The sequence below is a fragment of the Oncorhynchus mykiss genome, chromosome 5 (genome assembly GCF_013265735.2).
Source record: "Oncorhynchus mykiss isolate Arlee chromosome 5, USDA_OmykA_1.1, whole genome shotgun sequence".
Classification (NCBI taxonomy): domain Eukaryota; kingdom Metazoa; phylum Chordata; class Actinopteri; order Salmoniformes; family Salmonidae; genus Oncorhynchus; species Oncorhynchus mykiss.
Genome location: NC_048569.1, coordinates 93,819,327 through 93,834,326, shown reverse-complemented (window position 1 = coordinate 93,834,326; position 15,000 = coordinate 93,819,327). Strand labels below are relative to the sequence as shown.

General features: G+C 43.2%; 1 protein-coding gene across 1 annotated transcript in view; it reads left to right on the top strand.

Moving 5' to 3' along the window:
• Positions 1-15,000, top strand: part of atf6 (activating transcription factor 6) — a 124,446-nt gene that overhangs the window by 99,922 nt on the left and 9,524 nt on the right. The window contains exon 15 of the mRNA XM_036978881.1: positions 10,218-10,302. Within this exon, the coding sequence (XP_036834776.1) occupies positions 10,218-10,302 (85 nt within the window). The remainder of the gene's footprint in view (positions 1-10,217; positions 10,303-15,000) is intronic.

Sequence of the window (15,000 nt, the reverse complement as noted above, 5' to 3'; positions counted from 1 at the left end):
AGTAACTGAGCAGGACTGGACAGTGTAGTCTGGCCAGGGAAAGACCACTAACCTCTGCCCTGTCTAACCTTTGACCTCAGTGCTCACTCGTCAATAGTCTTAAGACTTTAAACCATACTTGATCTCTGTTGAGACACAGCCATATTGGATGTCTCTTCCTCCATGATCTCTGAGACACAGCCATATTGGATGTCCCTTCCTCCATGATCTCTGTTGAGACACAGCCATATTGGATGTCTCTTCCTCCATGATCTCTGTTGAGACACAGCCATATTGGATGTCTCTTCCTCCATGATCTCTGTTGAGACACAGCCATATTGGATGTATTTTCCTCCATGATCTCTGTTGAGACACACCCATATTGGATGTCTCTTCCTCCATGATCTCTGTTGAGACACAGCCATATTGGATGTATTTTCCTCCATGATCTCTGTTGAGACACAGCCATATTGGATGTCTCTTCCTCCATGATCTCTGTTGAGACACAGCCATATTGGATGTATTTTCCTCCATGATCTCTGTTGAGACACACCCATATTGGATGTCTCTTCCTCCATGATCTCTGTTGAGACACAGCCATATTGGATGTCTCTTCCTCCATGATCTCTGTTGAGACACAGCCATATTGGATGTATTTTCCTCCATGATCTCTGTTGAGACACAGCCATATTGGATGTCTCTTCCTCCATGATCTCTGTTGAGACACAGCCATATTGGATGTATTTTCCTCCATGATCTCTGTTGAGACACAGCCATATTGGATGTCCCTTCCTCCATGATCTCTGTTGAGACACAGCCATATTGGATGTCTCTTCCTCCATGATCTCTGTTGAGACACAGCCATATTGGATGTCTCTTCCTCCATGATCTCTGTTGAGACACAGCCATATTGGATGTCCCTTCCTCCATGATCTATGTTGAGACACAGCCATATTGGATGTCCCTTCCTCCATGATCTCTGTTGAGACACACCCATATTGGATGTCCCTTCCTCCATGATCTCTGTTGAGACACAGCCATATTGGATGTCTCTTCCTCCATGATCTCTGTTGAGACACAGCCATATTGGATGTCTCTTCCTCCATGATCTATGTTGAGACACAGCCATATTGGATGTCTCTTCCTCCATGATCTCTGTTGAGACACAGCCATATTGGATGTCTCTTCCTCCATGATCTCTGTTGAGACACAGCCATATTGGATGTCCCTTCCTCCATGATCTCTGTTGAGACACAGCCATATTGGATGTCCCTTCCTCCATGATCTCTGTTGAGACACAGCCATATTGGATGTCCCTTCCTCCATGATCTCTGTTGAGACACAGCCATATTGGATGTCTCTTCCTCCATGATCTCTGTTGAGACACAGCCATATTGGATGTCTCTTCCTCCATGATCTCTGTTGAGACACAGCCATATTGGATGTCTCTTCCGCCATGATCTCTGTTGAGACACAGCCATATTGGATGTCTCTTCCTCCATGATCTCTGTTGAGACACACCCATATTGAATGTGCCTTCTTCCATCATCTCTGTTGAGACACAGCCATATTGGATGTCTTTTCCTCCATGATCTCTGAGACACAGCCATATTGGATGTCCCTTCCTCCATGATCTCTGAGACACAGCCATATTCCTCATGGTCTCTGAGGGAAAAGGTGGATCAGAAGTCTTTATATTGGTATAGTTAATGGCTGACTTTTCCACCCTTGTTCAACAGCATCACGAGAGGCTTAAAAGGGATCAATTCTCTAATGATTTTATGAGAGAGGTGATGAAGGTAGAGATTGACGGAGGGAGTCTGAACGGTGCCCACGGTGATAGTTTACATTTTTTACAGTCCTTTATTAGCTCTGCTGCTTTATTATTTGCTTGTGTTTTGTTTCCTGGGTTTCAGCAGGGTGTTTCCTGGGTTTCAGAAGGGTGTTTCCTGGGTTTCAGCGGGGTGTTTCCCTGAGAGGGGGTGTGGCTTTTGTTTTTGTTCCCCTTCGTGTGATGGTGATGTGACTGTAAGTCTGCCAAGGCTCTGGACTTCATTTGAGATTTGTTTTAAATCCAACATTTTCTATAGCAGACTAACTAGAGGCACTAATTCTTGCCTTCCTGTACTGTAGTCTGCTGTGACAGTGGTCAGTCTCTGCACCCTGTATCCACTCTGACCGTGTGGACTGTAACATTCAGAGCTGCCACATTTAGGGTAGCCTAGTGGTTAGAGTGTTGGACTAATAACCGAAAGGTCAGCTCGGGGATTTGAACTTGCAACAAGGTACAAATCTGTCGTTCTGCCCCTGAACAGGCAGTTAACCCACTGTTCCCTAGGCCGTCATTGAAAATAAGAATCTTAACTGACTTGCCTAGTTTAAATAAAGGTCAAATAAAAAATGTATAGCTTTACATTACCTGTGGTTTTGTGGCAGTGTGAAATGAGACTGAGGTGACGGAAAGAATAGATCTGGACAAAACCCAGTCATGTTTAGGTCATTTTGCGGACATGCCGCGGTCACCATCATCTCAGTATGCTGTACCTGTGGCTTTACTGGCTTTGTGGAAGTGTGAGCTGAGGTCAGCGGTTCCTGTGACCGGCGTCCAGCAACGTTCCAGCAACCTGCTCTGACCGTCGCCATGGTAGCAGCAGCCATGTCAGATTGGCGGGCAGCCTCTGCAGCAGGAAGGGCTCTGATGAGAAGAGCAGCAGGACTGGGGTCCTGATTTTCCATATTGATATAACTGAAACGTAGACCTGGGCCCATATCCACAAAGCTCTGAGTAAGAGTGCTGATCTGGGATCAGTTTTGCCTTTTAGATCATAATGAATAAGATTAGCCCCTCCCACTATGCTTTGGCGGTATCCAGATTTTCATATCGTCATATTGTCCTTCTCTCATCCCGGGATTTAGGGTATTACCCTCTTAGTACACAAGGGGGCGCTAAAACGCTATTACCAGAATACTAGCAACATTTGCAAAACATTATAGCGAAATCAGATAGACGTTGTTAGCTGAATGCTACGAGTGAAAAGTAATATAAACTAATTAGAAAGACAGGCAAATACCAGCTTATAAAGTTATGCACGCAATAGCTGGTAGCTACCGAAAGTCATTTTCGGTGAGTGTGGACATTTACAGGTGAAAGCGAATGAGAGAAAATGTTGCGATGCATGCTTGTCTGAAGGAAGAGCAGCATGTGTACACGGAGCAGAGGGGAGAAGAACGGAGGAGGAGGTTAAAAAACACTTGCAGGAAGCACAGGGACAAAATGGCAGCTCTACAGATAACTCATCCAGAGATCTTTGAAGCAGCGTTACCCATGCAGAGCAAGGGGAACAACTACTCGAAGTCTCAGAGCTAGTGATGTTTGAAATGCTATTAGCGCGCACCCTGCTAACTAGCTAGCCATTTCACATCACATCGTTACACCAGCCTAATCTCGGGAGTTGATAGGCTTGAAGCAGAGCAGCAGAGCTGCTGGCAAAACGCACAAAAGTGCTGTTTGAATGAATGCTTATGAGCCTGCTGGTGCCTACCATCAATCAGTCAGACTGCTCTATCAAATCATACTTAATTATAACATAATAATACACAGAAATGTGAGCCTTAGGTCATTAATATGGTCAAATCCGGAAACTATCATCTCAAAAACAAGACATTTATTCTTTCAGTGAAATACGGAACCGTTCTGTATTTTATCTAACGGGTGGCGTCCATAAGTCTAAATATTGCTGTTACATTGCACAACCTTCAATGTTATGTCATAATTATGTAAAATTCTGGCAAATTAGTTCGCAACGAGCCAGGCGGCCAAAATTGTTGCATATACCCTGACTCTGCGTGCAATGAACGCAAGAGAAGTGACACAATGTTTATGGTTAGGTACACATTGGAGCAACGACAGTCCTTTTTCACGAATGCGCACCGCATCGATTATATGCAACGCAGGACACGCTAGATAAACTAGTAATATCATCAACCATGTGTAGTTATAACTAGCAATTATGATTGATTCATTTTAATGCTAGCTAGCAACTTACCTTGGCTTCAGGTATTAACTTAGAAATGAGCTACAAATATTCAGATTTGTTGAAAAAACATTCCGTGGCCTCCTATTTCCAGATTATACGGTTTACCTCGAAAGCCGAACTCTGACGTTGTGGATACGGACCCTGTTCATTCTCTCAAGCTTTTCATTCTTTGTAGTGATCAACCATTTTGTAGTGATCGACCATTTTGTAGTGAGAGTGAGAGTGAGAGTGAGAGTGAGAGAGAGAGAGAGAGAGAGAGAGAGAGAGAGAGAGAGAGAGAGAGAGAGAGAGAGAGAGAGAGAGAGAGAGAGAGAGAGAGAGAGAGAGAGAGAGAGAGAGAGAGAGAGAGAGAGAGAGAGAGAGAGAGAGAGAGAGAGAGAGAGAGAGAGAGAGAGAGAGAGAGAGAGAGAGAGAGAGAGAGAGAGAGAGAGAGAGAGAGAGAGAGAGAGAGAGAGAGAGAGAGAGAGAGAGAGAGAGAGAGAGAGAGAGAGAGAGAGAGAGAGAGGTGTGAAATAGTTCTCTTCATTGAATCTAAGGCCCTGAGTTTATGTGATGCCAAGTTTGAACCATGTAGGCCTTGTGCAGAGCAGGTTGACAGTGACAGAAGTGGTGCCACAATATGTAGGCATTCTCAAGAGAGACCGGCTGGGTCACACATGTCAGCTATGTATGTCTGTATCAAAACAACATTCAGCCTCTGTCATTTCATTTCTCTAGGTCTCTCTGTCTTTCTCTCTCTAATCCATGATTTATTTTAGACAGGTCTAAATAAACATGATATGAAGAAAATGTATTTCAGAAGAACAGAATACTCTGAGATGTTCTAATGTTAGGCCCTGATCTTGCTATGCCAAATGGCCGCGGGCTACGCTAGTTCATTTAGCAGACAAGATTTAAAGCAGTTTAATGTGCTTCTTGCCTTACTGCACACAATCTGGGCATCATTCACAAGTAATAATATACAGTTGATGTCGGAAGTTTACATAGACCTTAGCCAAATACATTTAAACTCAGTTTTTCACAATTCCTGACATTTAATCCTAGTAAAAAATTCCCTGTTTTAGGTCAGTTAGGATCACCACTTTATTTTAAGAATGTGAAATGTCAGAATAATAGTAGAGAATTATTTATTTCAGCTTTTATTTCTTTCATCACATTCCCAGTGGGTCAGAAGTTTACATACACTCTATTATTTGATAGCATTGCCTTTAAATTGTTTAACTTGGGTCAAATGTTTCGGGTAGCCTTCCACAAGCTTCCCTCAGTAAGTTAGGGGAATTTTGTCCCATTCCTCCTGACAGAGCTGGTGTAACTGAGTCAGGTTTGTAGGCCTTGCTCGCACACGCTTTTTCAGTTTTGCCCACAAATTTTCTATAGGCATGAGGTCAGGGCTTTGTGATGGCCACTCCAATACCTTGACTTTGTTGTCCTTAAGCCATTTTGCCACAACTTTGGAAGTATGCTTGGGGTCATTGTCCATTTGGAAGACCCATTTGCGACCAAGCTTTAACTTCCTGACTGATGTCTTGAGATGTTGCTTCAATATATCCTCATAATTGTCCTTCCTCATGATGCCATGTATTTTGTGAAGTGCACCAATCCCTAATGCAGCAAAGCACCGCCACAACATGATGCTGCCACCCCTGTGCTTCATGGTTGGGATGGTGTTCTTCAGCTTGCAAGCCTCCCCCTTTTTCCTCCAAACATAACAATGGTCATTATGGCCAAACAGTTCTATTTTTGTTTCATCGGACCAGAGGACATTTCTCCAAAAAGTACATTATTTGTTCCCATGTGCAGTTGCAAACCGTAATCTGGCTTTTTTATGGCTGTTTTGGAGCAGTGGCTTCTTCCTTGCTGAGCAGCCTTTCAGGTTATGTTGATATTGGACTCGTTTTACTGTGGATATAGATACTTTTGTACCTGTTTCCTCCAGCATCTTCACAAGGTCCTTTGCTGTTGTTCTGGGATTGATTTGCACTTTTCGCACCAAAGTACGTTCATCTCTAGGAGACAGAACACGTCTCCTTCCTGAGCGGTATGACGGTCCCACGTGGTCCCATGGTGTTTATACTTGCGTACTATTGTTTGTACAGATGAGCGTGGTACCTTCAGGCGTTTGGAAGTTGCTCCCAAGGATGAACCAGACTTGTGGAGGTCTACAATTTTTTTTCTGGTGTCTTGGCTGATTTCTTTTGATTTTCTCATGATGTCAAGCAAAGAGGCACTGGGTTTGAAGGTAAGCCTTGAAATATATCCACAGGTACACCTCCAATTGACTCAAATTATGTCAATTAGCCTATCAGAAGCATCTGAAGCTATGACATACATTTTCTGTAATTTTCCAAACGGTTTAAAGGCACAGTCAACTTAAACTTCTGACCCACTGGAATTGTGATACAGTGAATTATAAGTGAAACAATCTGTTGTTTGAAAAATTACATGCCATGCACAAAGTAGATGTCCTAACCGACTTGCCCAAACTATAGTTTGTTAACAAGAAATGTGTGGAGTGGTTGAAAAACGAGTTTTAATGACTCCAACATAAGTGTTTGTAAACTTCCGACTTCAACTGTATGTGGGTTGTACATGTAATGGTGTTTGTTCTTCACTGGTTGCCCTTTTCTTGTGGCAACACGCCATAAATCTTGCTGCTGTGATTGCACACTGTGGTATTTCACCAAATATACATGGGAGTTTATAAAAATTGGGTTTGTTTTCAAATGATTTGTGGTTGTGTGTAATCTGAGGGAAATTTGTGTCTCTAATATGGTCATACATTGAGCAGGAGGTTAGGAAGTGCAGCTCAGTTCCCACCTCATTTTGTGGGCAGTGTGCACATAGCCTGTCTTCTCTTGAGAGCCAGGTCTGCCTACGGTATTCAGGTATTCTGCCACTGTGTACTCTCTAGGGCCAAATAGCATTCTAGTTTGCTCTGTTTTTAAAAAATGATTTCCAATGTGTTAAGTAATTATCTTTTTTGTTTTCTCATTATTTGTTTGTGTCTAATTGTGTTGCAGTCCTGGGGCTCTGTGGGGTCTGTTTGTGTTTGTGAACATAGCCCCAGGACCAGCTTGCTTCGGGGACTCTTCTTCAGGTTCATCTCTCCGTAGTTGATGACAATTAGCGGGTATCGGCCTAGTTCTGCTCTGCATGCATTATCTGGTGTTTTGCCTTGTACACAGAGGATACTTTTGCAGAGTCTCAATTTGGCATTTGTCCCATTTTGTGAATTCTTGGTTGGTGAGCAAGACCCCAGAACTCACAACCATAAAGGGCGATGGTGCTCTCTCTGTGTTTGCTGTCTCATTTATTTCAAATTGAGTACCACATTTCAGTTGTCACTTCAAGATGGATACCATGTTCGGGTTATAATCCTTGCCTTTATGTCATTGTAATCGTCTCAGAGACCAATGGTTGTTAATCTCCCTAAACATCTAAAGGCAGAGCCAGACATTAATATTAAGAGTTTTGGTGAGGTTATTTCACCTCTGAAGTAGTATTTATCTACTCTTGAAGCCGTGGGGGGAGAGAGACCGTTGACAGAGACTATCCCATATGGTAGCCATCTGATTTGTGATTAGCATGTTTATGACGAGAGATGTGAGATGCTTTCATGTTGCTTGTGGCCTTTGGCTGTGACTTCCTGAACTCACTGTAAACTCTGGATTATGTTTCGATTGTCTGTACTGGCGCCTCACTGTCCTGTAGTGTGATGACACTAAAGATGTACTGTAGGGTTTAGTGGAGCATTAGAGATACTGTCCTGTAGTGTGATGACACTATAGATGTACTATAGGGTTTAGTGGAGCATTAGAGATACTGTCCTGTAGTGTGATGACACTAAAGATGTACTGTAGGGTTTAGTGGAGCATTAGAGATACTGTCCTGTAGTGTGATGACACTAAAGATGTACTGTAGGGTTTAGTGGAGCATTAGAGATACTGTCCTGTAGTGTGATGACACTAAAGATGTACTGTAGGGTTTAGTGGAGCATTAGAGATACTGTCCTGTAGTGTGATGACACTATAGATGTACTGTAGGGTTTAGTGGAGCATTAGAGATACTGTCCTGTAGTGTGATGACACTATAGATGTACTGTAGGGTTTAGTGGAGCATTAGAGATACTGTCCTGTAGTGTGATGACACTATAGATGTACTGTAGGGTTTAGTGGAGCATTAGAGATACTGTCCTGTAGTGTGATGACACTATAGATGTACTGTAGGGTTTAGTGGAGCATTAGAGATACTGTCCTGTAGTGTGATGACACTATAGATGTACTGTAGGGTTTAGTGGAGCATTAGAGATACTGTCCTGTAGTGTGATGACACTAAAGATGTACTGTAGGGTTTAGTGGAGCATTAGAGATACTGTCCTGTAGTGTGATGACACTATAGATGTACTGTAGGGTTTAGTGGAGCATTAGAGATACTGTCCTGTAGTGTGATGACACTATAGATGTACTGTAGGGTTTAGTGGAGCATTAGAGATACTGTCCTGTAGTGTGATGACACTATAGATGTACTGTAGGGTTTAGTGGAGCATTAGAGATACTGTCCTGTAGTGTGATGACACTATAGATGTACTGTAGGGTTTAGTGGAGCATTAGAGATACTGTCCTGTAGTGTGATGACACTATAGATGTACTGTAGGGTTTAGTGGAGCATTAGAGATACTGTCCTGTAGTGTGATGACACTATAGATGTACTGTAGGGTTTAGTGGAGCATTAGAGATACTGTCCTGTAGTGTGATGACACTATAGATGTACTGTAGGGTTTAGTGGAGCATTAGAGATACTGTCCTGTAGTGTGATGACACTATAGATGTACTGTAGGGTTTAGTGGAGCATTAGAGATACTGTCCTGTAGTGTGATGACACTATAGATGTACTGTAGGGTTTAGTGGAGCATTAGAGATACTGTCCTGTAGTGTGATGACATTATAGATGTACTGTAGGGTTTAGTGGAGCATTAGAGATACTGTCCTGTAGTGTGATGACACTATAGATGTACTGTAGGGTTTAGTGGAGCATTAGAGATACTGTCCTGTAGTGTGATGACACTATAGATGTACTGTAGGGTTTAGTGGAGCATTAGAGATACTGTCCTGTAGTGTGATGTCATTATAGATGTACTGTAGGCTTTAGTGGAGCATTAGAGATACTGTACTGTAGTGTAATGACATTTATAGATGTACTATAGGGTTTAGTGGAGCAGTAGAGAGATATTGTTGCTTTCTACAGTTAGCAGTTAGTCAGTAGCTCATCCACTGACTGACTGGATTGAATTTGGTCAAACTGTCCTCGAGACACGCTACAGACAGACAGATTGACGTCATACAGACAGAGCTGTGGGTCGATGGGGTTTTTCCTTTTGATTAACAAATAGCAACCACAGGGTTCCTTTCACACCTTCACTACAAAGCCGTCTTGTCTGATGAACATCAGTGTGTTTTTCAGTTTCTATGACTACCGTGTGGTTATTACTAAAAAGTTGTAGTCTGATGTTAGGTGGTATTTGATGTGTGGGGTCAAGGTGTGCTTCATGCTTCTGACCTTTAACCCTTCATTATAAAGCCAGCTATCTGATAAACATACAGCCTGATGTTAGGTGGTATTTGATGTGTGGGTCAAGATGTGCTCCATGCTTCTGACCTTTAACCCTTCATTATTAAGCCAGCTATCTGATAAACATACAGCCTGATGTTAGGTGGTATTTGATGTGTGGGGTCAAGGTGTGCTCCATGCTTCTGACCTTTAACCCTTCATTATAAAGCCAGCTATCTGATAAACATACAGTCTGATGTTATGTGGTATTTGATGTGTGGGTCAAGATGTGCTCCATGCTTCTGACCTTTAACCCTTCATTATAAAGCCAGCTATCTGATAAACATACAGTCTGATGTTATGTGGTATATGATGTGTGGGTCAAGGTGTGCTCCATGCTTCTGACCTTTAACCCTTCATTATAAAGCCAGCTATCTGATAAACATGCAGCCTGATATTAGGTGGTATATGATGTGTGGGGTCAAGGTGTGCTTCATGCTTCTGACCTTTAACCCTTCATTGTAAAGCCTAAGTGCTACGATTTGAACTCCAGTTTGACATCCGTTGATCTGGTGTGTTGAAGTCTTCGCTAAGGTCAAAGTGTGCTTCATTAAGTTAGACCTTTGACCTTTTTTGATTGTTCCTTGTTCTCAGGATCACCTTTTACTTCCCGCTACCAGCCACAACAAAGGAAGTAGGCCCAAGATGTCCGTGGTGTTGCCAGCCATGAACATTAATGGTGAGTCAACTCTACTACAGATCTGTCACCATACACTGTACATTTAATGGCTTCGCTCTCTTCTCTTCTTCCTGTCCTCTGGGTTTCTTCACAAATTGATTGATGTATACAACTGGCCTTCTTTAGACTAGTTGAGTATCTGGAACATCAGCATTACAGACTCAAAATGGCCAGAAACAAAGACCTTTTTCTTCTGAAACTCGTCGGTCTATTCTTGTTCTGAGAAGTGAAGGCTATTCCATGTGAGAAATTGCCAAGAAACTGAAGATCTCGTACAACGCTGTGTACTATTCCCTTCACAGAACAGTGCAAACTGGCTCTAACCAGAATAGAAAGAGGAGTGGGAGACCCCGGTTTACAACTGAGCAAGATGACAAGTACATTAGAGTGTCTAGTTTGATAAACAGACACCTCACAAGTCCTCAACTGGCAGCTTCATTAAATAGTACCCGCAAAACACCAGTCTCAACGTCAACAGTGAAGAGTCGACTCCGGGATGCTGGCCTTCTAGGCAGAGTTCCTCTGTCCAGTCTCAATGTCAACAGTGAAGAGTCGACTCCGGGATGCTGGCCGTCTAGGCAGAGTTCCTCTGTCCAGTCTCAACGTCAACAGTGAAGAGTCGACTCCGGGATGCTGGCCTTCTAGGCAGAGTTCCTCTGTCCAGTCTCAACGTCAACAGTGAAGAGTCGACTCCGGGATGCTGGCCTTCTAGGCAGAGTTCCTCTGTCCAGTCTCAACGTCAACAGTGAAGAGTCGACTCCGGGATGCTGGCCTTCTAGGCAGAGTTCCTCTGTCCAGTCTCAACGTCAACAGTGAAGAGGCGACTCCGGGATGCTGGCCTTCTAGGCAGAGTTCCTCTGTCCAGTCTCAATGTCAACAGTGAAGAGTCGACTCCGGGATGCTGGCCTTCTAGGCAGAGTTCCTCTGTCCAGTCTCAACGTCAACAGTGAAGAGGCGACTCCGGGATGCTGGCCTTCTAGGCAGAGTTGCAAAGAAAAAGCCATAAAAAATAAAAGATTAAGATGGGCAAAAAAACACAGACACTGGACAGAGGAACTCTACCTAGAAGGGAAGGGACCAGTATGAAAAAGCACAAGAATTGATGCACTCAGTATTTTAAGTCGCTTTGGATAAAAGTGTAAAACCGGCTTTAATGCTCTCAGATGAAAGCTGCCATGTTAGAGAGTTGGCACTAGTGCTGTAAGACCTCAATCAGGCTGTTGATTGGCTAGTTGAACAGTATGGTGCTGTAAGACCTCAATCAGGCTGTTGATTGGCTAGTTGAACAGTATGGTGCTGTAAGACCTCAATCAGGCTGTTGATTGGCTAGTTGAACAGTATGGTACTGTAAGACCTCAATCAGGCTGTTGATTGGCTAGTTGAACAGTATGGTACTGTAAGACCTCAATCAGGCTGTTGATTGGCTAGTTGAACAGTATGGTGCTGTAAGACCTCAATCAGGCTGTTGATTGGCTAGTTGAACAGTATGGTGCTGTAAGACCTCAATCAGGCTGTTGATTGGCTAGTTGAACAGTATGGCGCTGTAAGACCTCAATCAGGCTGTTGATTGGCTAACTTAAATGTATTGGTCACATACACAGGTTTAGCAGATATTATTGTGAGTGTAGCGAAATGCTTGTGCTTCTAAACTCAGCAAAAAAAGAAACGTCCCTTTTTCAGGACCCTGTCTTTCAAAGATGATTTGTAAAAATCCAAATAACTTCACAGATCTTCATTGTAAAGGGTTTAAACACGGTTTCCCATGCTTGTTCAACGAACCATAAACAATTAATGAACACGCACCTGGGGAACGGTCGTTAAGACACTAACAGCTTACAGACGATAGGCAATTAAGGTCACAGTTATGAAAACTTAGGACACTAAAGAGGCCTTTCTACTAACTCTGAAAAACACCAAAAGAAAGATGCCCAGGGTCCCTGCTCATCTGCGTGAACGTGCCTTAGGTGTATACTCCAAGGAGGCATGAGGACTGCAGACATCACACCTGCGGGAAAGATACAGGATGGCAACATCTGCCTGGGTTACACCAGGAATGCACAATCCCTCCATCAGTGCTCAGACTGTCCACAATAGGCTGAGAGAGGCTGGACTGAGGGCTTGTAGGCCTGTTGTAAGGCAGGTCCTCACCAGACATTACCGGCAACAACGTCGCTTATGGGCACAAACCCATCATCGCTGGACCAGACAGGACTTGCTGAGTTTAGTTCCGACAGTGCAGTAATATCTAACAAGCAATCTAACAATTCCACAACAACTACCTAATACACACAAATCTAAGGAAAGTAATCTCTAATTCAACAGTATTGTACTGCTAGACCTCAATCAGGCCGTTGATTGGCTAATTTAACAGGAAGTACGAAGTGTGAGTAGATGCACATGAGCCAATCACGATCAGACCACATGGCTATATTTTCACATAGATCTGTATGTGTTAGCCATTAGGAAGTGTGTTTTGAGCTATCGGCTCATTTGAAAAGCAGTCAACCAAGTCGTAGTTCACTATGCTAGGGTGTAAGTATGTCTCAGAAACCCGTCATTTATTACACAAAAACCACACTGTTGCTTTGGGCACCACAGGATCGGATCAGGTTCTCTTATCTCATCCACAAGCAAACCTGTTCACCTCAAGACCTGCGTGATCGGTTGATATTTCTGTCTGAACTAGTTGTTTATTATATTTGTCATTCTCGTGTGGCCCGAAGTATTTTCTGTGCTGTCCTAACTGAACATCTGTTTGTGTTTTGGCCTTGATTTCCATGACAACATCGTGGTCTTGTTTTCTCTATGGTCCTTCTCTTGGCTGGCTGGACCACTGATACTGATTTAATGGGAGAACAAAGGCCATAGAGATGACCCGACTCCATGTTTGGCATCCATGCTAGGCTACGTACTGTACCTTATCTCTGCAGTACTGTCTGGAGTGGGTTAGCATCATCTCCACACAATGAACAAGAACATTAAACTGACTTGGAAGGGTTTTGTCGTGTTGCAAGATACTGAAGCCAAAAGATGAGTGTGAATAATTAAATGAATGATTCTGTTGTTCTTGGCTTTTCAACTGGCCCTGTTATTACAGAATGATTCTTGCTCTCTCTTCTTCACATTTTTATGTCTTTTTTTTTTGTTGGCAAAATTGTGTTTATTGTCTTTCTCGATCTCTTTCTTTCCCTCTCTATTTATCCCTTCCTCCCTTCATTCTGGCTCTGTATGTAGCATCTGAATTGATTAGCGGTGAGCTAGCCCAAGGAGGGAGTGAGTCAGTCAGTGGAACATGATATTGTTACTCAGCAGGGAGGGAAGAGCACGGCATTATATTGGTAAAGACTCTCTCTCTCTCTCTCTCTGGGGCGTTGTTGTAGATGAATGAAGGTAAACATTGTTCTTGGTCCGTTTCGTCAGGGATGGAATGCTTAAGGCCACATTGGTCACTTGGTTTACTGAAGTCACGTAAATAGTGAAATCCGATAGCCGTTTTCCCACTAAATGTCCTGAATCCCCAACAATGATTGTAGTGGTATTCAAGGGTATTATACTGACTCTGTAAGATGTTAGTTTATTATACCGCACAAAAAAAGATGTCCATTTGAATTCCAGGAAGTGTGGTAAATGCATGCATACCCACCTGCCAAAGCAAAACTGTTTGAATGTACAGTGGGGCAAAAAAGTATTTAGTCAGCCACCAATTGTGCAAGTTCTCCCACTTAAAAAGATGAGGGAGGCCTGTAATTTTCATCATAGGTACACTTCAACTATGACAGACGAAATGAGGGAAAAAAATCCAGAAAATCACATTGTAGGATTTTTTATGAATTTATTTGCAAATTATGGTGGAAAATAAGTATTTGGTCACCTACAAACAAGCAAGATTTCTGGCTCTTCAAGAGGCTCCTCTGTCCTCCACTCGTTACCTGTATTAATGGCACCTGTTTGAACCTCCATAATTTGCTATTAAATTCATTAAAAATCCTACAATCTGGACATGTTTCTACAACTCGATTGTTGTCCACCTGTGGTAAATCCAATTGATTGAACATGATTTAGAAAGGCACACACCTGTCTGTAGAAGGTACCACAGTTGCCAGTGCATGTCAGAGCAAAAATCCAGCCATGAGGTCGAAGGAATTGTCAGTAGAGCTCCGAGACAGGATTGTGTCGAGATCCCCAAGAACACAGTACTTAGTACATTGTTGAAGCACCTTTGGCAGCAATTATAGCCTTGAGTCTTCTACAAGCTTGACACACCTGCATTCTTCTCTGCAGATCCTCTCAAGCTCTGTCAGGTTGGATGGGGAGCGAGAGATCCTTGATGAAAACCTGCTGCAGAGCACTCAGGACCTCAGACTGGGGTTGAAGGTTCACCTTCTAACAGGACATTGACCCTGCACAGCTATTTTCAGGTCTCCAGAGATGTTCGATAGGGTTCAGGTTGGGCTCTGCATTGTCTTGGCTGTGTGCTTAAGGTCAATGTCCTGTTGGAAAGTGAACCTTTGCCCCCGTCTGAGGTCCTGAGCACTCTGGAGCAGGTTTCCATCAAGGATCTCTCGCTGCTTTGCTCCGTTAATCTTTCCCTCGATCCTGACTAGTCTTCCAGTCCCTGTCGCTGAAAAACATCCCTACAGCATGATACTGCTACCACCAGGCTTCACCTTACGGATGGTGCCATGTTTCCTCCAGGCG